At 40.5% G+C, this 24,566-nt stretch overlaps 1 protein-coding gene across 2 annotated transcripts in view; it reads left to right on the top strand.

Moving 5' to 3' along the window:
• The window catches only part of ARHGEF28 (Rho guanine nucleotide exchange factor 28), a 121,395-nt gene that overhangs the window by 52,951 nt on the left and 43,878 nt on the right, over positions 1–24,566 (top strand). Inside the window, exons 1-6 of one of the 2 annotated variants that reach the window (XM_051642984.1) lie at positions 4,881–5,143; positions 12,787–12,917; positions 16,812–17,113; positions 19,582–19,726; positions 20,980–21,091; positions 24,376–24,415. In XM_051642984.1, the coding sequence (XP_051498944.1) occupies positions 5,059–5,143; positions 12,787–12,917; positions 16,812–17,113; positions 19,582–19,726; positions 20,980–21,091; positions 24,376–24,415 (815 nt within the window). In that variant the 5' untranslated portion in view covers positions 4,881–5,058. Of the gene's footprint in view, positions 1–4,880; positions 5,144–12,786; positions 12,918–16,811; positions 17,114–19,581; positions 19,727–20,979; positions 21,092–24,375; positions 24,416–24,566 lie in introns of those variants that run through there. The other variant, XM_051642983.1, reaches the window with a different exon arrangement.

Genomic DNA, 24,566 nt, shown 5'->3' with positions numbered 1-24,566 from the left:
ATTTTATAATACACATTGTCATGAAAACTATACCTGCAGGACAACAGTAAGGAGTTAGGTATAAATTAAGATCGAGTGGTCTCCTTTAAATCTAGGTGGTTTGCAGCAGCATTGTGATTCCATGTGCCCTGTCTGGGGTTGATAAAAAGATATGTCCATGTGGAAGTTAATGCAGTGGAACATGAAAACACTTGGACTGGCAGTCCAGCTTAGAGCAGTTTAGAAAGTGGTGCATACAAATTGACTTTGCTTCTCCTGAAGCTTGCCATGACTGCAGAGTGTTTCAGTAAACTTGGGGGTCTGGAGAGGACAGCATTTTTGGATATGGATAGGGTGGCCTGCCACTCCCTACATTGTGCCTATGAAGGCAGTAGGGGTTCTGTGTTCATGTCCACTTCAGTGTCCAAGAATCTGCATTTATATATAAATCAACAAAAAATTGACCCAAATTTGTAGTACAGCTTTGTTGCATTGTATTTTTCATTAGTATTTATGGTATCTGTCTACACGGCATCTATAAGAGACATTCATTACAGAAAAGAAGTCTCTAGAGTGGGTGGGTTTTGTCATCAGCTGTTTGAATGGAAGAGTAGAGAATACCTGCATGAGGGAAGGTGTGAATGAGAGGTTTTGGGGGCTGGATGGGGTCAGGGACATTTAATTTCATGTGAGGAGATGTCTAGGCTGTATACCTGAAACTGCTGTGTTATTTGTGGGAGGTCTCGACAGGTCTCTGTTCACAAAATGAGGAAATGAATGGGCCAGTTCCCTAAAACAAACACATGAATCACCCATCTAAAATTTAACAATAAGGAAGATAATAATAAAAAAAAACCTGAGGGAGGTAATCTGCTAAGATTTGGGGTTGGGTCTGTTTTTCAGAGGTAGGTTCAATGATTTGGGAAAGGGAGAGAGGGAGAGTAGTGACGTGGCAAAGTTTTTTCTGACTTGTCCAGTATAAACTTTCATAAGAAAGACCCAGGTCTCTGGTAGAGAGGAGAGGTAATAAGAATGTGTGGCAAGGCATCTTATGAGACCTGTGCGGCTGTTGCTGACAGGAGTCTGTACAGCCATGGTCTCATCATTTCAGTCAGGTGGAAGGTGCATTAGAGTTGGAGGGTGCTTGGTGTGTGGGACATGGCTGGTAGGTTTAATTGCCTTTAATGCACATGTGCCAAGTTTTCAGGATGATTAAGTCCAGTGTAGGGTAATGCAGATAACTTTGTCCAGGTACATTGGCTGACCTGCTGTGTGGGAACATGTGCTCTAATTAATATAAACATAGGAGTGAAAAAGGTAGGAAAGCCGTTTGTGCTTGTGGGTCACAGAGGCTGATGGAGAAGATCACCTAGCCCTTTTTACACCATCTTTTTTTGTCAGAGTCTTCTCTGCTGCTCTGAGAAATGGTTGCAGCCTCTGCTACTCCTGGGCAGAACCAAGCTGGGGGGGATTCAACTTCACCTCTAACATTAGGGGACACTCTACCCAGACCAAACCAGGCAGGGCATTTTGGGCAGAGCCAATGTTCAGGCAGCTCTCATCTCACCTGCATCCAACAGTGACCCTTTCCAGCCCTATTTCTGGGGCTGGTAGCCCTGCTTTCCATCCCTTGTACATCCGTTCTCCATCTGGGGAGGGAGCACTGGTCCAAGAGGGGTTACCTCCTTCTGGTCTGCCCAAGAGACCTGCCAGCCTGTGGTTTAGCAGTGTTTGGGGAGAGCGAGGCTACCCATTTGGCACTGTGGGGCTGTCCTCTGAGTGTGCTGGGGAGGTGACAGTGCTGTTCTGGAGGCTGCCAATGCTGGTGACATTCCTCTGCTTCCTTCCGACTTGCCACAAGCCATGGCAGTGGTCAGACAATAGACAATAGACTGTGATATCTCTGGAAAACATTTATATCATACGGATGTGTTTTGGCAAGCACTAAGTGGAAGAATTTAAGGCATTACGTTATTTATCAGAAGAGTTAGCCTTAGGTAGTGCTCACAAAACCCCCATTTGTTCTTTATCTTCACATCTATGTCTTGGTATACATAACTGAAAACATTTTTTCAGTGGAAAGTGAGGTTAATATTTTCCAGCTAGAAAACACCTTTTATCTCATAAGCTGTCAGATCTTTGTGCCAGCTGCATGCAAATGCGTGCGCTTTGGAAACAAAGAGCAGCAGGTGAAAATTGGGCTGGATCATCCCACAAATTACAAGAATGGGGGGAAAAAAATTCAGCCAAAGACTGTGAGGCAAAGCCCTCCTTTATGGCAAAAAGCAGCATGAGGTCTTTAATGGCTGCATAAAGGATTTTTGCAAACTAGAAAAAAAAATCTTTCACAAGGCTTCAACAGAGCAAATAACATGAGTGATATTCAATTAACCCTTCAGAAACAGGGGTTAAGATTGATAATTTATCTGTGCTTTCCAACTGCTGTTGACAAATGCCCATGCAAGGTCCTATTGCAGTAAGTGGGATTGAAAAGCCTAAAACTTGGCCAAGAAATAAAGGATAAATGACTGGAATAAACTATCAGGTTTTCATCACACCAGAAATTTAGCTGGATTCCCTGAGTGTTAGGGCTGCTGTTGAAAAATTATTTAAAAATCCTTAATAACTCATTTGTATTAGAAGTTTCTAAATGAACGCAGCTGGTTTAGGGGATGGAGCAGGCTGTAACTGAGCAGTCAGTGAGAATGTTCATGGAGTGTACAGAGGTATTCAGGAAAGTAAATGTCTTGGCATGTGAAATATTTAAATGCCATTAAATATATCGGCTGCATTTCCGCATTGTGAGTGTTGGTCCTAGTTATCCCTTCCTGGAGAAGGCAGAAGCCCAGGAAGACCAGTGGGAGTAAGTGTATTTTACTTAAATGTGTAAGTGAAAAAACCCAGAATTGGTCAATTAGAGAAAAGATGCACAAGTGTAGATACCACAGAAGCAAGCAAAATTTACCATTTCTCATAAAGCAGGTCAAAGGGATAATAGCTAAAATCGAAATGTGAGAAATTTTAAAGTCAGTGTAAAACACACAGCTCTTTAAATGTAAATTGCTGGTTGCCCACGAAGCCTTTCTTATGGTTGGCATTGAATCTATCTGATGAGCAAGAGGTCACACTTGGATAGGAAGAATTGCTGTGTAGAGGGGAAATCTTTTGTGTTGGGGCAGTTAGCAAGAACATTTCTTAAGTGAAAAAGTTATCCAACAAATACATGCTGTCCTTTCCTTTTCCTTCAAACTGTGTCCACAATGGGAGGCAGGTGAGTGGCCTGGGTAGTGTGGAGGTGGGAAGGTGTAAGTCAGCGCCTGCATTCCTGTATGCCAAGGGGATTTCTCAGTGCAATTTGAACCTGACATTCCAGGGAGTGGAGATGTTTTGAAGTGGATGCTTAAAGCATGGATTTATATCCTTTCTGTATTTTTGGTCATCCATTGTCTGTTGTAATTCCCTGGGGCTGTTAATTATATATAAAAATCAAACAGAGTCTGTGGGAGTGTCTAATATTTAAAGTGAAAGTCGAAGGCTTTCAGCGTCTGGGGCAAATTACTCTTTTCAGGCCTAACAAAGCTGGCAGAACTTCAATTAAGGGAAGGGCAGAACTTCATTTAAGGGAAGGGCAGAACAATGATGTGTTTCAACTGTGTTTTATGTAATTTGTGCTTTTTATTAAGTTCTTGTATAATAATTATTTTATCCCTGAAAACTTGATAGGTATTTTTCTAATGGGTTTTGAATTACATTTGCATTTGAATTGCATTATTCTCTTTCAATAAATACGTTGTTATCTCTGACTGAAATGTGGATTGGAGAATCACTTGAAACATAATACAGAAGTAGCACTGCAGACCTCAGCAGCCTGAAAAATAATTGAAGTGAAGTAAGGAATGTTAACAAGCTCAAATGTCATCATCTTCCAAAAACTAACATTTAAGCTGATCAACATTCTCTCTCCTCCTTTCTGTGGAGTACAAAACCACATACATTGTGGGGTAACTAAAAGCAATGTTTGGTGGAGTTGGTTAAGAAACAATTGCATGTTATTTTGGTATTAGCTCTTGTATAGACACATTTGAGCCTGTTTAAAAAAAAAAAAAGAAAAAAAAATAGTTTGTGTTCTGTAAAATGTTGGGGGAAGGGATAATGAGTTCCTACTGAATACTAATTGCTTACGAGTTGTTCAGGGAGACTGTATAAGAATGGAGGATTTGTTGTAAATTAGTCACTAGCTGTATTGTGTGTTGTTGTGAGGTTAGACCAGAGCTGTAAAGGTGCCAGCTCTACAAAATCCTTATGATTAACTGTCTAACTTGGTGACTGTGTGAAGGAGAAAATACTATTCAGACTAAATATGATTAGAAAGAGTGCTCATCTAATGACAGTGTAATCTTTTATAGTACTTAAGCCTTAAGCTCATTTCAGCTAGAAAGATGGGACCGACAGATTTTTCAGTGGGTTATCGCTGCTTTTCCAGCTGCAACTTCACACGGTCTGCCAAAGTTGTAAATGCTGAGAGGAGGGGTATTGCTCTGCAGTAATACAGGGTCCAGCAGATTGATTAGTGCTCTTAGTTTACTGTTAATCTTTGTCTTCTTTAATTCCAGCCATTTGCCTATCCTTAATTTCAGAGTCCTTGTAAACCCCACTATTAACATCAAAACAAGGCTTTGAAAAAACTTGCAGTAGTTTGTTTATTTTTGAGACCTATTTTCTCGTTCCTTACTCGGCTCCTATTGTTTTCATTTACATCAAAATGGAAAGGTGAGTTAATGATTCATTGGTACACTGTGACCTTCCAAATAGCTCTGGACCACGATGCAACAGCTCTACTTGAATCTCTCATACTTTAACCTCCCTGCTTCTGCCTTCATATTTGGAGCCTGATCTGTCTACATGCCTGGACGCCTGAAGAGAGCAAACATTTACAGCTTCTTCTTCCCCTGTGTTTAGTGGGCAATTTGATCCTTCTTTGTCCATTCCTTTATTTTACATCACTCTTAGACTTGACTTGCTATAGAGAACAACAAAGTGCAACTTTGGAAATCTGCTCTCTGTGTATTTAGCACAAAAATGGACTCAGACTCTGATTCACCTTTTAATTACTCTTGGCCTTCCGTACCTAAAATGAGGATTCGAAGAAGGGCATCCAAACCAGGTAGAAAAAGCTGTCTTTTTTTTAAAATGAATCTTGCTTTATAGCTCTGTCTCCTTTTCATTGTCTGTTTCTGTGCAGGTGGCTCTAAACAGCTCACATAAGGTAAATTTTCTTTCTGTCAGAAGTCTACCTCAGTGTTACAATTTTGTAGATAATGGTGCTGGAATTTTTTAAGGGGGAAATTATTTTCTCCAAATTATGTTCTATTCTTTAAATAGTTTTTTCTTTACTCTCCTAGGGCTTTTTTTATTTCTGGTTGCATGGGTAACTTTCACTGAGCAGCTCTGACATCCTATGAGCTGCATAGCAGCAGCTGCAGGAAGCTCTGCTGATTACAGTTGTTTTCATTTAGGGAGAATTTGGTAATTTAAATATGCCTCAACAGCTAGCAGGATTCTTTTTAAATGATGTACAAAAATCTTATGAGAATGAAGAGGGAAATCTTTTGCCTTATATAAAAGAAAGCAAAACGGTCAGTAACTGTCTTTGATGGCAAAGTCAGTTGCTGTCTTTGCATAGCTAGACATTGTCCTCTTTTGTGGAGAAGTCTTTGGGAGGTAAGCCTTATAAATGTTTGTATGATAAAGGGGTTTTTAAGGAGATTGCAAGGAACTGACTGGAAAGCTTATGTTAGGAAGAATTGTCTGAAAGAAAGGTTTAATGAGGAAAGATATTTTTCTATATTTTTACTACATTTAAAAGCGAAGAAATAAAGTGAAGGAATGACAAATAAAGTAATTTGGGCTTTCTTCCATAAAATTGCTTTTTTGTGTTTCAGAAAGGGAAAAAGGCAAATAAGAGAAGCATGATCCATCAGTGTCGTTAAAATCAATGAGCCAGGAGAATCATGTTTACACAGTCTGAGACTTTGACCTAGTTTTAGGGTGAAAAATGTGTACAGAATGCACATTTTAACGTGCAGGATACTTCCTGAACTTTTTAGTTTTATTAATGGGAAAATCCAGTGTTTCCCAAGCGTACAGGAGTTTCTGCAAGGTGTATGGATGCACACACAGCTTACAAAGAAGATGGAAGTGTTGCTAGTTGCATGATGTGTGTTCTTACTATTTCTAATGAGGACTTACTTTATCTGTAAGTGCTGTAGCTGTGCACCCATCCTCTGTGGCACTATTGCTGTTATTTTACCTTTAGATAGCTTTTTTTTTTTTTAATACCTCATCTGCTGTAAAGTGTTTTATACAGACCTGGTGTTTGCATGTTTTAGTATTGCACCTTGTTTCCCCTTCCTGTTAATAATATACCAACACACATGGCTTGTATGCATAGCTGACCATATATGTGGGGCAAGAAGGTGCTCTTGGGTGCATGTGCATGTTTTAGTGGTAAATTCAAGTGTTCGCTTGTGCTTGGGGAATTACAGTTGTGGGTGCCTCAGCGTGGAGAAGTGCCTCTGCAAAGGTACAGCAGACTCATGATCTGTGCTGGTGACCTACATTTTTTTTTCTGGTAGTATCTGATCATGACCAGTTGATCCTGACACGCAGGTGTGGGGCACATACCTTGCAGCTGCATTTTGCTTGTTTAGGAGTTCAGGTCTCAGTGAACAAGAGACTTGTATTGCTTGGTGGTAAGCAGTGTGGGATTCTTCCTCCCAACCCCAAAAGTCACAAAGACATTGTTGTGTACCTGTGCTGGATGCTCTAGCTGAACTGGACAATGAAATGTCAGCTTCCACCCTTCCTCTTTGAACCAGCAGGCTGTTGGTTTCTTCCCTTTCCTAGAGGCAGGGAAGCTGTGCAGACCTCCAGTTGAAGAGTCCAAAGCTGAAAACCTCATGCCCCTACTTTGCACTATATGCATCAGTGTTTTCAGATTTTAAGATCCTTGTGTGCCCCAAGGTCGGCTTTTGTCCCTGCTGTGGGACCTGTCAGGCTGGGTGGTGGAGCCCCTGCCCTTCCCCTGATCTCCCAGCTGCCATTAGGAAGCAAGTGCAAGCTGTGCGCCTTCGGGGCCATGCATTGCAGACCCCCTCCATCCTGTTGAGGCTGCATGTGCATGGCATAATTAAGGGTTAATTAGGCACAATACAGTACGTGAACATCCCTGTGTATTAATGATTGGGCTGGGGAGGGGCATTAAGTTTTATTCCTTGCTGCAAGACTCCTAACGGTATTTCTTTTGTTATTTAATGTGAAATAGACATAAGGCAGGTCTCTTTGCCTCTCCCCTTGCTCTGCATAGCCCTACCTGTTCAGAGGCACTGACACTGAGAGCCTTTTTGGAGTCTTCAACAACCTTCAGGGGTTCTGAGAATGTCTGTCTCTGATAAATCTGTCCCTCTGTGCTGGGAGGTGGGAGTAACGTGCTGAGTACGTTCATGCAGAGATAGGAACTGAAGCCAAGCATCCCCCATCTTGGGAACTTACTCTATTGTGCTGTTGTAGAAAATGAGTCACCAACTTATTTCTGTTTGTATATTTGTTTGGTAGGTAAGGTGACTGCTTCAGGGAGGGAGGTCAGGGCTGTGAATCCCATGTTGGAAAGGGACACTTTTCCATGTTCCACATTTAGATGACAAAGATCAAAATAAATGATTGACAAGTGCCTTTATTCTCAGTGCTTCTTAGTGGCTACTTTAGGACCACATCTTGAACATGATAGTATGATTTCTACCATTCTGTTGCCAGATCCTGTCCACACAATGCTTTGGTTTCCACTCCAGAGATGTTGGGCAGCTAAATGTTGGTCTGTATTGCAACAACACCTCAAAGTCTACCTGCTGTATGCTCCATGTGATGCTTTTTTTACGTACTACCTTAACTCTGCTGCCATGAGTAGTTGCACTGTCTGAATGAAGCACTCAGACAAATTAGGAGTGCAGAACCCCATTGAAACTGATTGCATGGTCCACATCTACAGATGTATGTGTCACTTTAGTCAGCCTACCGCCAGGAGGGTATGGACTTCTTTCTCCAAATTCAGGTGACCACTTCTGGATTTAGAGGAGTATTTCTGCAGTCCTGCCTGACCCATGCACTTAGCTGTCTGCATTTTTTTACTGACTTCATAGCGCTATTACTTACAGTTATACATTAACTCCTGCTCAGATTGCTGGGGGTAAATGTGACGAGCTGTCTGAAAACTTCATTATATCTAGATAAAGGAATTTATAATTTCTTGCTTGGCTTTTTACTTGGTCAGACTGATGTATTCCTCTTGTCTTTCACTGTATGCTCTCTTATAGAACGATTTAAGTTTTATTTTTGTGGGAAAACAGTCAGTGTTTTGTTCTTGCCATTTTCTGACACAGGTCATTGAAGGTTGTAAATTTTCTTACACCAACATAAAGCATGTTTTGAGTTATTGCTATGAGGAGCATGTGGTTTTTTTAAAAGTATTTTTGTAAGCATTTGTGCCTGGTAAATTATGCAGCTTTTTCTTTATAACTTTGATGACAGTATTACAGAAGATGTAGAGAACTTGTGCCCGAGTTATTCATTGGTGAAGGTCTTTTATTTTATCCATGTTTGGAGATTATCCTTCCCAGCATGGTGGCTTTTTTTCACCTACATCTAAATAACACATATATCTTTCCTGACTGTTTACCAGGCATATGGCAGAGAGCCACAGGCTCTGTAAAGGAGACATGCCTTTATTTTATTCTTTTTCTGTGGTCATGGCACAGTAGAGAGTGTTCAGCTCTGGCAGGAAGATCAGCTTTGTGAGCTGTGCTTGGTGGGTTGTTTCAGTACAAGAGCCAATTCTTCTGTGTTGTATTCGGGTCATTTTTACCTTAGTAAGCATCTTGAAGTCCATTACTGACACCTTTCAGAGCTAAAACTCTGAGGTACCTTCACTCTCACAAGAAGTTCCAGTTTGTCCTGGCAGTCTTGTCTGTCTTTCCATAAGCTTTCCAATGAGAATAAGCATTTTGAATCGGTAGGGAAGATCTTTGAAACTTTTTATTTGAAAGTGCATTTTGTTGTCACTCCTCGTCTTTCAGGCAAGGACAGCTTTTCTGCATATTACTGCTGGTACACAGTGCAGTGAGCTCTTACTTGCTGCTGTGTTAACCTGTAGGAAGGTCTGCTGGTTGTCTCCTTAAGACTGAGATGACTTGTAGGCAGTGAGGCGGGCTGGAGGCCATTAATGGGGCTGCGGGAATGCAGTTTGTGGTGGTCACTTTTTAAACTATGCAGGCCTGTCCGGTGGAAATAAGTTACTAGCACAATGTGTAATTAATAATGCTCTCCCCCTGCATTCAGTAAAGTCTTTAAATACTTTTGTTGTTAGAGAGTTAGTTTGATGTAGTCATGCCTTCACGTATGTTTGAATTGGGGGTGAAGTGGGAGAAGTGGGGGTACAGTGGAGTCATATTGCAAGATGAACCACAGAATAACCTGCTGCTGTTTGTCAGTCATTTAAAAACCCCAATGAATATTTATTCAGATACCTCACCTTTAATAACAGGCTGACTGGAGCATTGCCAGGAAAGCATATGGCTTTCAGGAGTGATAATCAACAGAGATTTACTGATGGGAAAGTACTGCAGATAACATATTCTGTTATACCTTGTCATTGAAGCAGCTTTCTTCAGAAGTTGTTACATAGGTTGTTACTGTCTTGTGGAATTTTAAAATAATGTAGAAGTCATATTAGAAGTTGCTATATAAATAAAACTGAATTTATAGTGGGATTTTGTTGATTTTCACTTGAGACATGTAATTCATAGCACAGTCCCTTAACTGACTGTAGAGACCCAGGCAGTGGGGCCTGTTGCTGAAGTCAAGAAACTGCTTCTATAGGATAGGATTTACACCATGATTCGGGAATCCCTAATCGCTGGGTTAGTTTTCAGCGGTATGCATTGAACCTTTGCAGCCTAGCCCTGGAGCCAAATACCACCACTCTTGCCAGTTGTAGCCAGTGGATTTATATATGAGGGGGTCTGTGCTGGGGAAGATAGTAAGCATATAAGAAGCAATGGAAGACCTGACTTTTTTTTTTTCTTGCTGGTTGTTGGTTTAAGACCAGACCTTGGAAAGCGTTTCTTGCCACAAGAAAGTACTGCCAGTTTCACCAAATTGTATTTCCATATGATTTTAGCTGCCAAAGGCTGATGAACTGCTGTAGAAAACAATGCTTTTATACTATTTGTAGGCAAAGGCTTTGGGATCTTGGCAGACATAAGGAAATGGTTTGTAGCTTTAACAGTTCTCTAGATGTCAGTCACTAAAATAATGCTAGAAGTCTTGCAGGAGGGAGAAGCAAAATGAGAAGTGTAAGGATGTTTTAATGGTGTAAGATGCACAAGGACTGCCAGGACTAGAAACCAAATAATTTGTAGTGTAGCATTTCTAAATGGGAATTTCCAGTTTTCTCTTAAGTATAAAGCTTACTATTCTTGGGCTTTATGATATAACATCTTATAATTAACTAAAAGCAGTGGTGCAGCATTGCAGTTTTGTCAGTGGTCAGGTACTTTTTTTCCAAAGGAATAAATGCTCCAGACCTTGACAAATGTAGTTTTTAATCCAGTGCAATTTCTTCATTATAACTTTTATTGCAGATGGCCACAGGGATCTCGGATAGAGCTTTGAGCGACCTGATCTAGTGAAAGACATCCTTGCCCACTTGCAGAGGGCTTGGGCTAGATGATCTTTAAAGTTCCCCTCCAACATGCTATATGAGACTCTGATCTTCCAAAAGCAGTTACGTTGCTTTAGGAATATAGTCTGGGAAAAGTCTTTAGTGGTATCTTTTTGTTTCAGCCTTTGCACAAAATAAATTTCTGATGCAGACTAATAAGGATTTTATGCAAAAATTTCAGTAACAGAAAAACCGGAATTGAGTTTATTGATTGTCTGGATTTTGGATATTTTCCTGGTTATTATACTTTTCTTTCTCACATAATTGTTATGCTAGTCTACCTCAGTTCACAGAATCACAGAATGGTCATGGTTGGAAAGGACCTCTGAGATCACCAAGTCCAACCATAAAAAAAGAAAACAAAACAACCAACCAAACAAAAATCCCACCACAAAACCAAAACCTACAATCTTGGCCACTAGAGCATGCCCTGAAGGTCCGCATCTCCACGTTTCTTGAATACATCCAAGGATGGTGAATCCACCACCTCTCTGGGCAGGCTGTTCCAATGTCTGATCACTCTTTCAGTATAGAAATTCTTCCTAATGTCCAGTCTAAACCTCCGCTGCCACAGCTTCAGGCCATTTCCCCTCATCCTGTCATTATTCACTTGAGAGAAGAGGCCAACACCCACCTCCCTACAACTTCCTTTCAGGTAGTGGTACAGAGCAATGAGATTTTGCTTCAGCCTCCTCTTCTCCAAACTAAACATCCCTAGTTCCCTCAGCCTCTCCTTGTATGACTTGTTCTCCAGACCCTTCACCAGTTGGTGGCTCTTCTCTGGACACCCTCCAGCACCTCAGTGTCCTCCCTGTAGTGAGAGGCCCAGAACTAAACACAGTACTGAAGGTGTGGCCTCACCAGTGCTGAGTACAAGGGCATGATCACTTCCCTAGTCCTGCTGGCCACACTGTTCCTGATGCAAGCCAGGATTCTGTTGGCTTTTCCCAAGCCTGTAGCATTGCCTGGGGTTGTTCAGTGCTTGACCTACAGCATTGTAAAATAAGGAAAATTACATTACAACTGTGATTTTTTTTTTTTTTTTTGGTAGCCTGTTTTCATCCAATCTAGACCAAGACAGGTTTCCACATTGTCAGATTTTGCTACTCCTACAGTCAGAAGACAAGATGATGCCTTGACTACGAGCTCAAATGCTGGGTTGGTGTATGTTCTTCATAGTTACATGCAGCTTTAAGAGAAGTGGGCCTGCAGGACAGGCTGCAGCACTTAGCTTTTCTGCTGCTCAAAAGCAATGAAAGAAGTAATCAGCACATGCAGCTTTTTATAATATTTGCAGTCATGGACACAGTATTGAAAACTGAACTCTGAACTTCTCTTTCTGGTGAAACTAATGATTTTTCATTTTACTGCCAAAAGTAGATCAGATAGAGTCTTCATCCTAAACACGTTGTTCATGGGTCAGATCTTGATTGATTGCTGACATCCTGTAAAGGCACTATCTGTGGTGTTTTGTTTATATCCCCCTTGTAATTTTGTTTTCTGTTTTAAGAACACTAATCTGCTTTATTGGTCTGAGATTAGTATTTATATTGCTTCCAGTGGGTAGAATGCTTTAGGAGAGTAATTATTTCACTGCAATTTAAGAGTATTTTGTTCATATAATGTATCAGATGTGTTTAATGTGTGGGCCAGAATCATGCACATTTCATCCCAGCGTGTAAATCTTGTCCTGTGTACTTCTGCAACCACTGATCTCTACAGAATTCTAGTTTAGGTGGAAAATGGAAGGTTTTGCTAACTAGGGTACAAGAACACTTCTTTTTAAGTAATATGAATAATTCTGTGGTACCTTTTAGAGTTTTGTCAACTATAGGCTACTTGGAACATATACCAAGTGTTAGGCAATTAAAAAATGGGCAGATTTTGAGTGGCCACACAAATATTACTCAAATTGTAATCCTAAGATTTGATGATTAATATTTAACTTTTCCATTTTTATGATATTGTATATACATAAGAAAAAAAATGCTTTGAGATTAAATGGTATATTTTCCACAATTTCTTTTTTCCAGAGCAGAGACACTCTACCCTTGATATTCTCAGGAAACTCAAGGCTCCACCTGCTTTGTTTGCTGCAACCAGACTTCCTGCCATGCTGAGTGGAAGTGATGAAGTATATGCAAACTGCATGGTAGTACACCAAGTAAGCTGATGTTTGAACTTTTGGCTATTTTTCTTCATCTTCTGTTAAAATAACTTATTTGTGTGATAGTAGGATCTTCTGGATCTGTCGGCAGTGGTGTGTGGCTGATTAGTAAAGCTCTGGAATACAAACAGTAATACCTTACTCTTCTCAGCTGTATTTTGCAACCCACTTATGAGTTCCCTTTTACTAGATTCAGTGATGGAATTATTCTCCCTAGCCTGTAGGGAGAGACTCTAAAACAATTCTTATAGTCTTTTCTGTGTGTTTGTGAGCTAAATGGTACTTGCTTCTTTCTAAGAAATCTTAACACAATGTAACTTGCTCATGTGTACTTCAGATTTTCTGAACTCTATGTACATTCATCAAAGAGATGAATTTGCTGTTGCTGTCTTACTTCCAAACTTAAGTATAAGCTCATATATAAGCTCATAGGCTAAACAAAATTGCTGGAAAGGTGAAATCGATGCCTTACAATGAGCATGGAGCATTCTGATACTGAAGATCCTAACTTAGTGTTTGTGTTTTTGATTTGTTTGTCACCAGCACTGGAGATAAGCCAGAGTGTCCAACCAAATTATGTTTTACATCACCATGTTGCACATGAAATCACGCCCCTACAGTCACACTCAGATATCATAATTTGGGCAGGAGGGCCTAGTCCAACTCCTGAGTGAAGTTGTTGTGTGTAGTTACACAGTAAAAAAAATTCTGGTGGTATGTATCTGTGTTTCAGTGGTGTTTGAAGGGATTTATTTATTTGTAACCTGCTGTGGGCTCTCTCTGGGCTGAAAGTTGGAATATAAGAGTAAGAAACAATCAAATCATAATGTTAGAAGAAGGCTGAGATTTTGCAAGTGTGATTTTTCTTTTTTTCTTTTTTTTCTTTTTTTCCATTCACTGGGACACTTCAGTCACTACATTCACTGCAGATTCAGTTGTTTGCGACAGCTGAGACGAAAGTTTCAGTCAGAGGCTGGCATATTCAAAATGAACCTAAGGTTGCTGAGAGATGCATGAAATAATGACTTAGGAGTGAGAAACTGGCAGGGGACTATAAATGCCATCTAAGAATCCTTGATTTTAACAGTATCGAAGTTGGAAGTACAGAGCTGCAGAAGCACAGCTCCATTACAGATAGGGATGTTACCTGAGTATATTGCTGGGGGTACTTCTACTTGGATTACTAACCTTTATTCAACACATAGCCACATTCTGTGGTGGTTGGACTAGATGATCTTTCGAGGTCCCTTCCAACCCCTAGGATTCTGTGATTCTGGGAAATTGCTGATTGAGGCTGAGCTCCCTAAAGCACCACACAGCAGGAGATGGAGCGGCTGCTGGAGAAGGTCCTTCTGGTGCTGAGGGGAAACTCTGCCTGGGTAGGAATAATTTTGAAGGGAGGTACAGCTGTGCAAGATGTGGGGGAAGCATTTTGCTTCTGTGCATGTCATCTGCACAGTGCAACAGAACTACTTCTAGACTTGCATGCATGGGGTCTTTGAATGCAAATATGGGCTGCTGCAAAAATGCCAGCAGTTCTTTCTGTCTTTTACTAAGAGAAATATTGGGGGTGAAAACACATCTCAAGTGGGGCCGTAGGGGATGAATTCAGAAATCTGGAAGACATGGGGTTTGGAGACACTAGCAGTCCCTCCTTTCTTTTTGCTTTTATGCGGGTGCTTTTTGGAGATTGAATGTTTTCACTGGCTGTGTGACTTTTCAGTATTATTCATTTTCTAAGTTTTTCAAGAGCACTCTCCTAGAAATGCAAAACCAGTTCATTCCCTCTAAAGGCAAGGAAAGTAGGTGGAGCAAGAGACCCCTTGGCATAACTGTGAGCTTCTGACTCTGCTCAAAGCCAAACTGAAAATGTACTAGAGATGGAAAAGTGGAATAACAGCTGTTGAGAATTACAAGGACATTACCAGATCATGAAAAGATCACAGAATTGCAGAATGTTCTGGGTTGGAAGGGACTTGAAGATCATCTAGTTCCAACCCCCCTGCATGGGCAGGGACACCTCCCACTAAACCAGGTTGCTCAAAGTCCCATCCAGCCTGGCCTTGGACACTTCTGAGGATGGGGCCTCCATAGCTTCTCTGGGCAACCTGTTCCAGTGTCTCACCACCCTCATAGTGAAGAATTTCCTCCTAATGCCTAATCTAAATCTCCCCTTTTGCAGTTTTAAGCTATTCCCCCTTGTCTTCTCACTACAAGCCCTTGTAAAAAGTCCCTTCCTAGGTGAGGTCTCATGAGAGCAGAGTAGAGGGGGAGAATCACCTGCCTTAACCTGCTGGCCACACTTCTTTTGATGCAGTTGGAAAAGTGAACCCTCAACTTGAGTTGAAGTCAGCCAGAGGTGTCAAAAACTACAAGAAAGGGTTCTTCAGACACGTAAACAATAAGCTGAATCAGAAGAATATTGGCTCATTGTTAAACAGGAGAGGTTGACTAGTCACCAACAATGCTGAAAGGGTAGAGGTTTTAATACTTTCTTCACCTCTGTATTTATCCATGCTGTTGGGCCTCAGGCTGTGGGATCACAAATCAAGGTCCATGCTGGGTGCTGGGCTGCATCAACAAGGGCATCACCAGCAGAGATAAAGAAGTCATCATCCCTCTCTACTTAGTGCTTGTCAGGCCACACCTGGAGTATTGTGTTCAATTCTGGTCTCTGCTCTACAAAAAAAGATGTGGACTTGCTGGAGAGGGTCCAGAGAAGGACCACAAAAATGATCAAAGGACTGGGAAGTCTGCCATGTGAGGAAGTGCTGCGAGAACTGGGTTTGTTAAATCTGGAGGAAAGAAGGCTTAGGGAAGCCCTTATTGCTGTGTTCCAGTACTTCAAAGGTTGGCTACCAAGAAGATGGAGACTCCCTTTTTACAAGGCATCACATGGAAATGACAAGTGATAATGGGTGCAGATTGCTCCTAGGGAAATCCTGATTGGACATTAGAAGAAAATTTTTCACCATGAGAGCAGTTGGACATTGGAATAATCTCCCTAGACAAATGGTGTATTCCCCAACACTGAACACTCTGAAGACTCAGCTAGACAAAGTGCTAGGCCATCTCATCTAAACTGTGTTCCTACCAGGAAAGCTTGGCTCAAACAATCTTTGAGGTCCCTTCCAACCTGACATTCTATGATTCTATGATAAGTAGATGACAGTAGTGTCTTAACTAAAAGGCTGACAATAAACTGTAGTTTAATATATTCTGCAGAGTTGACAGGAGAACTCAACCTCAGTTGCACAAATAATTATTTGTAACCAGCATCAAAATCTTGATTCCCATACTTGAGAAAACATAATTCGCAACTCCATTAGTGTCTTTGTGCAAGAGGAGGGCTGCTTCATGCCTGTAATTGTTTAATGTTGAAAAATAAAAATTCCTTTCCTTTCCTCCCCTGGAAATCCTCTGTTCCAAGTCATGTATATTTGTCTCAAAACTTAGAAAATTTGAGCTCGAAAATTAAAAGCGCATGATGTGTAGGCTGATTTTTCCAAATTAAATTGCACAGTGTTTGAATTCTCCTCCATATGTTTCCAGCACTAATGTATTATGCATGGCTTTTTGTTCAACTCTACAATATTTTTAATAAAAGCTATAAATATATGAATTGATACATTTAATAAAATATAAAAATATGAGTGAGAAATCCGTTAGACTTGCAAATACCAATTCATTGCTTCCCTAATTATGGAAAAAACAAATTCAAGGTCTAGAACCTCTTATCCATTTATTTTGCTTTCAATTCATGTGCTGTAAAAGTAATAGAAGAAAAGCAAAACATATAACCACAAATACAATGGCGAACTAATCTGATTCCTGTTCCCTGACAGTACATCTTGTTACTGCCTTTTACAAGCATTCAATTTTTCTCTGCAGGCTGGAGATTTAAGGACTTGCAACATTCATGAAGATGGTGTCAGCAGTGAAATTAGTCTGAATCCTACCAACTCAATCCCAATGGCTAAGAGCTCTTCTTCTCCCTCCCTTGAGGAGGATGACCAGTATATATATGTTCCAAAAGAAGAAAATAAAAGGCCAGTGAAATGTGGAGAAAATGTAGGTTTAAAAAGTACTGTTTCACCGTCCAATCCATATGGAGCAGATTCGTATCTTCCATTCAAGACCCATGGATTTATTAAGGATTGGAGCCAACTTTATGCTGACATGAAAAGAAGGAGGTATGGAATTTACTTGATGATGTGGCCAGAATAAGGATTATTTATGATAAACTTTAATTTCAAAAGAAGAAACAGAATCTGGCTGAATAAATATTATTACTGAGGTAAAAATCAGTGTTTTCAATTACTGGTATTTAAATTGTCCTAAAGATCTGTTTTCATAAAATAGTTATGAAAACATTTTTAACAAGTAAAAGGTGTCCTCTAATTAATTTTTAATGCAAATTCATGCTTTTACACTTTTTTTTTAAAACAAAATAAAACAATAAAAAGAATCAGCTGTTCACTGTAAGAGTTTCCATGGTGGCATTTTTATCATAAACCATAATTTCACCCTAGTTTTCCTCAGTTATATTTTCCATCCATAGAAGAGTCTGAAATCTGTTGAATGTTCTAGGAATCTTTCAGTTTCTTGCATTGGCCTGTAGAAGGCAACTTATTCTTAATTGCATTTTTTTTTTTACCTGAAAAGATGTAATGCAGAGACAGATCATGTTTCTGACAGGTTCAGACACTTTTCTGCTCTATTGCTGGTACACAAGGTTTTTTGCTAGCAGAGCGATTTGTGTGAGGACCCACCTCTAGATGGCTTTTACATTGTGCAGTGAACTGGTTGTCTTCAGGAATGGGGAGAGCTTTGAAGATGAAACTATAATTTTTTGTTTCAACAATTAGTAAATTTCCTTGATAAAAGGTTTTATTGCTTCTCTTGATAAAAGAGACATGAAATCCCTTCCTTCTTGTACAGGAAGACATCTGTCTCCCACATTTCTAGAGAGTTTGGACTATTTGGAGGTAGAGCATCAGATCTATGTAAGAAAAGTAATGAAGCGGTAGTGTCTATCTGTTGTTGATTAAAATGAGCAGTAATATTACCTTAATTTTGAGTTTCTTATACAACTGTAAAGTCCAACTAGGAGGAATCTTTTAACACAGATAAGACAACAAATGCCAGATGATAAGTTGTTCTTTCCCAAACTTTTTATTTTTGCTACCTGTGGGGATATCACATAATTACTATAAATCTTTTTCTTCTGCCTGTCACATACCTTTTTCTCTTACACACTTTTAGATATTCCCACATTTTTTAAGATACAGGTTGGGTATCTAGATATGAGCTTTAAGAGCTTATATGAATTTTTAGACATATGTGATTGACCTAATATGTCAACTGCAAGTGATCCAAATATTACACATAAGACTATCAGTATGTAATTCCAGCAGCACTTCTCTTAAAGTGTCTGAGGTGATGTGGCAAGTTACTTAGCAGATATTTAAAACAGCTTTTTATGTCAGAAAAAATTCCAAGTAAAATGTGTCTGCTTGTCTGTTGTCATAGATATGTATTGCTTTTCCAGTTTTAAAATGTGACAGTAACTGATAATGCAGTTAAGTAGCTCATTTCTGAAATGTCACATGGACTATTACTAGGAAACATTGCAAAAGGTGGTCTCCATAAATGTAATAAGGAAGTGGTTTTGTAAAGTATCAATAGATTTGCCCTTCCACAAAGTGAATTGTAGTGGTATGTGAAGGAATTCTTGTGCTATTATTCCTGGTATGAACCCTGGGACTATTTAGAAACTATTTAGTAACTATTTAGAAATTCCACACATATTTTAAATTTTTATGTTGTAAGGCTGGAATGTTATTGCAAGCATTCAGCCATTCATTCCAGTCACTCTGAAAATGAGACCATGAACTTGCTCCTGCAGCTAATGGGACCCATTCTGGGAAATCCTGGTACTGCTGAGAAACCTTACTGCACTTACCTGCTGAGAAACACTGGCCAATCAAATAGTCTGTAGGTGCCTGAAATACTGATTTAGCTAGACATTTTTTAGTTTGTTCATAGTGCTCTATGTTTTTAAGTTTGTATCTTTTTAAATTAATCTCATAAGCTGTCTCAGACCATCCGTCACTTATTTTGTTAGTTTTCTCTTCTATCCTCTGTTAAGTTACAGATGTAGAAAAAAAGATGTCTGTGAATAGCCACATCATATCTTTCAAATTAACACATGCACAGAATATCCATGTATGCCCACAAATCTTAATAGTGTAATTGATCTAGTTGTCTCAGTTCTCCTTATCATCTATATAGAGAGGCAGGTATATATGTGAAACAAAACGTGTCATTTGAAGGGAGATGCTGAACATAGGTCCAAAAATTATCCTCCAGACATGGCTGACTGTGGTAGGAGTGTGCATTGTCAGGGGTGATGCAAATGTCTGTACTGCAAATCCACAAGGTTGGGTCAGACAAGTCCTGTACAGAGAGTGACTGAGTACCCTAACCAGCTGACTGCAAACCTGAGAGGGGACTCAGAGCGTGATTTACTTGACATAATAATGGTGGTTTGGATTGTTATTGATCAGAGTATACAGAAGGATCTTTGCTTGCTGCCTTAAGGTTGAGGCAGATTGTTATTAGAATTTTTGGGAATTAAAAGCTTCATTGTCTGCTTCAGTTCAAGTCTTGATGACCTTGAAATAGATGATGGAAGTGGAGGTGTTTCAAAGAGATCCCATGTTCACTACCCTCCTCTCGGCTCTTCAGAGACCATGGCTTGTAGCAGAGATGGATTAGACTTACCTCCCGGTCTGCAGCCCAAGGTATTTGACACTATCTTGGTTTGTATTGTTTTCCTTTTAAAGAAGTCACTGAAAACATGTAAGAAACATCTGAAAAGGAGAATGAGTTCCCACTTAGCAGTGTTAGTCCCTGTGGAGAGCAGTGTGCACAGTGCTGTGGAACCAGAGCTTCCTGGTTGTGGCTGGCTTGTCAGCAGCCATAGAAAGGGCTTAATTTATCGGAAGTGTTTCAAAGGAAGTATCACAGATTCAGCGAATCAGCATTTTCTAACCAGATCATTGTTAGTGAGGAAATGTTTAACCAGCTGTAGTTATGTGAAAGGGTAGCAGCTTTATGAAGTATAAAACTAGCCTGCTGCTAGTTATAAGACAATTGCTAGACTCGGGCAAATTCAGTTGGGTTTTGTGCATTGACCAGTGCTGATCTCTCCTCTTCATTGTGGTTTTCTAAGTTATCCTGGCTACATTAATCTTCACTAGACCATGGTGCCATTTTTAAGAACTTCAGACACATAGGTAGAGTTATTTTTTGTTCGTAGGGATTATGTTTTTATTAGACAGACTTCTTGCCACTGTATGGCTTCATCTGAACTTCAGCAAATAATTACATGAAGAAAGAAAAAGAATCCAGCACAAACACTGTATGCTGTTAGGGTTGCTTTTAAAAACAATAAGGAAAGCAGTTTAGAAGTGGGGTCTGTTGAGATCTGAACTATGTATAAAAAAATAGGGGGTTTCCTTTCAGGCCTTATTATTGACATATTTGGGGGTCAGAAAATCACACAAGAAAAAATTGCAGAGAAAGAAGGGGAAGAGGCTAAGTCCTTTCTTTGGAAACACTGACATCAATTACCAAGGCAAGGTGCTAGTTTCCATGAAATGTTCTTGAGGTATTAAAGTAATAAGATTAGTGGCTTCCCTGGTAAAGGAAGGTATCTTTGTCATCTGAGGAAATGGCCAACAACACTGTGTGGATGGCATTTGCCACCAAACTGGAGAAGAATGGAAGCTTTCTCTTAGTCTAACTTGCACCCACAAATTATTTCCTGTAACATACAAAAATATATCATGGTAGAAGTATGACAGACTTCCTAAGAATTCAAATTAAATAATCTAATGTTTTACTTCAACTTAGAGCTTTAATGAACCCAAGAAAATGTATGGATGTGGTCAGCCATCCTTCTTCCAGAAATTATGTCATTGATTTATTTTGTTTCTTTTGCTGATGCATTACAAAATGACAGAACTTTTAATTTGCTGCAATTTTTTTGTAGGAATGCATAGTGTATGGGATTCGGGCACGCTCCTATTCCTGCTCCTCACCCAAAGGTTCATTAGGACATCCTCACATTCCTCGGGACTTCACAGCTGGGAATTCGAGTGAAGGTCAGTGCTCTGGCTTTGCACTGCCACGGCCTTATCCCATGCCTGCTTGCTTCAGGCCCAGTGCTGATGGCTTTGCTCAGGCCTGTCCTATACACAGATCTTCCAAAGCACATGAAAGCATGGTTCAGTTGTTTTTGGGTGCCCCTGCCATCATCCCTCATCTTCTCCCACCAACTGCCATGTCATCCCCCCCCACTGATACAGCAGCTGGTCTTCAGAAGGGCACGCAAGGTGGGAGGGGATTGGTCAGAAAAACTAATACAGGCAAGAGCAGTAACAGTCTTTTTGGAAGATCCTCACCCCAGCCTCCCTCTGGGTGCCCAGTGGAGACTGTGAGGAAGCTCAGGATGACACTGCAGAGGAGTCGAAGTGGGCAGGTGGCGCCAACTTCCCATAGATCCTGGGGACTCTCTGAAACGTGTATGGGCTAGTATCATCTCCACAGGGAAGCAAAACCCTCTTCTCCATCAAGTGGAGGCACAGATGTCTCTGCAAAAAGCTTGTAATTTTTTACAAATTGTTTCTAATGTGCTTTATTTCTGGACACATAGTTTCATATTTAGAAGAAAACACACTTTTTGCAATGAGCGCACGGGTTATATTTGAAAACTGTGCAAAACGTGAAATACATATACTGTGCTCTTTATATGGATTGCATAAGTTAAAAACCACTTGCATTTCAAGAGGCTTGGTCTCTGCCCCTATAACCCTGTGTATTTCCGTACTTCCAGCTTGTCTGTCTCTATGGAATAACTTTAGCTTTCCACTAGTCCTAAGCAAGAGGCAGGACGTGTGAGTTAAGATGAACCAGATGGGAGAGATACCCAGAGAAGCTGTGGATGCCCCCTCCCAAGAAGTATTCAAGGCAAGGTTGAATGGAGCTTTGAGCAACCTGGTCTAGTGGGAGGTGTCCCTGCCAATGGTACAGAGTTGGACTACATGATCTTTGAAAGTCCCTTCCAACCTAAACCATTCTGTGATTCTATGACAATGAATGTGAAAACACAAAGATTGTGGACATATTATAATTAACCTTTAAACTCATCAAGAAATTAAAAAGCTGTTGCAAAGGCAAGACAGAAAAAACTGATGGGCAGACATTCTGTGAAGCATGCAGGTTATCTTTTTTCCTTATGAAACTGTGTTAAGCAGTGCAGCAAATAACTTGTTCGTGGTTGCTCAAATTCACTGTAAGATTTTGTGTCCCCTTGTAAGGAGGAGTATGTGCTACAACCTGCAACACACAGCTGTCCTGTAGTTTTACCCATCACTTAACCATTTGTATCCAACAGATTAGGTCATAAGTCCTTGGCAAAATAGGGCAGAAGAAAAAGAGGGAAGTATGTCACAGAAGGAGAGGATGGCAGATCAGCAAAGCCCTGTGGCACGTGCTTAGTTAAAAGAGAATTCCTTTGACCTTCCAGCTAAGGGACTGTTGAGGTCACAGCCCATTCATCTTCATCCAGACACCATTACCTGCTCTGACCTGATCTGGGCTCAGGCCCATGTCACGTTCATTCTTTCTCTCCTTTCTCCAGGGTCAGATAGTGTTGGACCCTTACCTGTCTTGTGAGAAGGATTAAACCCTTTCTTGTCCATGCTTTGGAAACAGGCTGTTCTGCACCCTCCACCGCAGATGTGGTGTGCTGCTGGGAGGGAGGCTGGTGGCCTGCTGAGACTCCTGTTGATGCTTCCCTGCCACCAGCACTTCCTATCTCCTCTCTTCCTTGCCACCATTCTGCAAGGATAGGAGCATTGAAGGAAGTGTTTGGCAGCTGACAGTGATGATTGCAGGCACAGCTGTGCTCACCTTGAGCAGTCGTGTCTGTGAAAAGGACTAGCCCAAAATCTTGGTCCAAGAATCTAGGTCAGGTAGTTCATCCTGATTTCTGCAAGCTTTAAATGGATTGTGTCTGCGTCTGTATAGGTGTTTGCACATTGAAACACTGCCCCTTTCCCTCTGCCCATCTGCCAGCACTTTGGACATCTCACTCAGGGCTTAGTTACGTAGATGAGAGGTGCAGCTGACCTTATACAATGAAACACATGACAAGGCAGACAAATGCAGATGGCAACAGGAAGTATGAGAAGAAAGTGGGAAATCACCATCCATTTCTAATGGAAGCTTTTCAGTATGCTCAGGTTTAAAACAACTACCTGCTTTTCTTTGAGAAGGTATTGCTAGGCTATAATAGGAAAGGATTTGTCCCTGTTCTGTAGATGATGTGCTCATGAACAGTGTTCGATCCCTCCTTCAGGCTCTTTCGCTCTCTTAAGTCAGTGTCTCTGCTCTGGCCTTGTATTAAGGACCTGAGTGCCAAGCCCTCTGCACTATTTTGCCTGAGGCTGTCTTCATCTGCCATGAGTACACGGCCATTGTTTCTTCTGAAAGCATCTTGTGGCACAGGTTGTGCCTGGTAACTGACTGAAATGCCCTTTTAGTTTCACTTCTTCTTTGGTGAATATTCTAGCTCTCACTAACCTGAAGATTGCGTTTATTTAAAGACACATTGATTCATTCAGTGAAGCATGTTCCAGTTTGTATCTGACTTCAAAGAAGGCATAGTCTGATGCTGTCACTTAGGCAAGTATGTAAGTATGTTTCTGAACAAGTGGTAGCTTTGCAAAAAAATGTCTGCAAAATGGAATGTTTTCTAATTTGGAGATGGTAGAGATATCTCTGTCATGTTATTTTTTCCTTCCAAAACTACCAAACTGAATTATTTTTCTTTTATTTTGCTTTTTAGACAGTTTGTTGACAATGATCTTCATCTTCTGCTGTTTCTAAGATGTAAACTTGTAACAACGTTACATATCTTGTGCGGTACATAGGCTAGTAACACTTCTCTTTATGTAGAGGGGTTTAAAATTTTGAAATACTATACATAAAAGTGCATAAGACAGGTAATTGAAAATGTTAGAAGAATGTCATTAAGACATTTTATATCAAATTATGTAAAAAGCAAAATGAAGTGTGAATCATTCAAGTCTGGGTTGTTAAGAAAAATGTTTTCTGTTATTTTTAAAAAGTGACTGTTTGCAGTGGCTTTCACTGATGCCCATCTCAGTTCTGACAGATTCTGTCAACTAACCAAAGCTTAGTAGGCAGTGGTCTTACCCTAGGCAGAGCTGCTTCTAATGTGTAATACATTGTTGCTTTCCTAATTTCCAAATGACATTGCAAGCCCTTAATGACAAGCTTATGGTCTGGTAGAGGTTGTGCATTTCAAATAAACCTGATGACCTTGCAGCTGGAGTGCCCAATAACTGCTTTTGTCTTGCAGAAAGAGCGTACAGTCTGCCTGAGCAGTCCGGGGAGAAAAGGTATGGGTCCTTGTGGCCCCTGTGGGTGTGGGTCCTTGTTTCCCCTGCAGGTGTGGGTGGGTTCCTTGTGCCCCTGTAGATGTGAGTGCTTGTGTCCCCTGCGGGTACTGCTCCTTTCATCCCCTGTGGGTGTGGGTGCTTGTGCCCCCCA

This window comes from Apus apus, chromosome Z, assembly GCF_020740795.1.
Source record: "Apus apus isolate bApuApu2 chromosome Z, bApuApu2.pri.cur, whole genome shotgun sequence".
NCBI lineage: Eukaryota > Metazoa > Chordata > Aves > Apodiformes > Apodidae > Apus > Apus apus.
The sequence above is the reverse complement of the archived record's forward strand: the minus strand, read 5'-3'. Positions and strand labels throughout refer to the sequence as shown.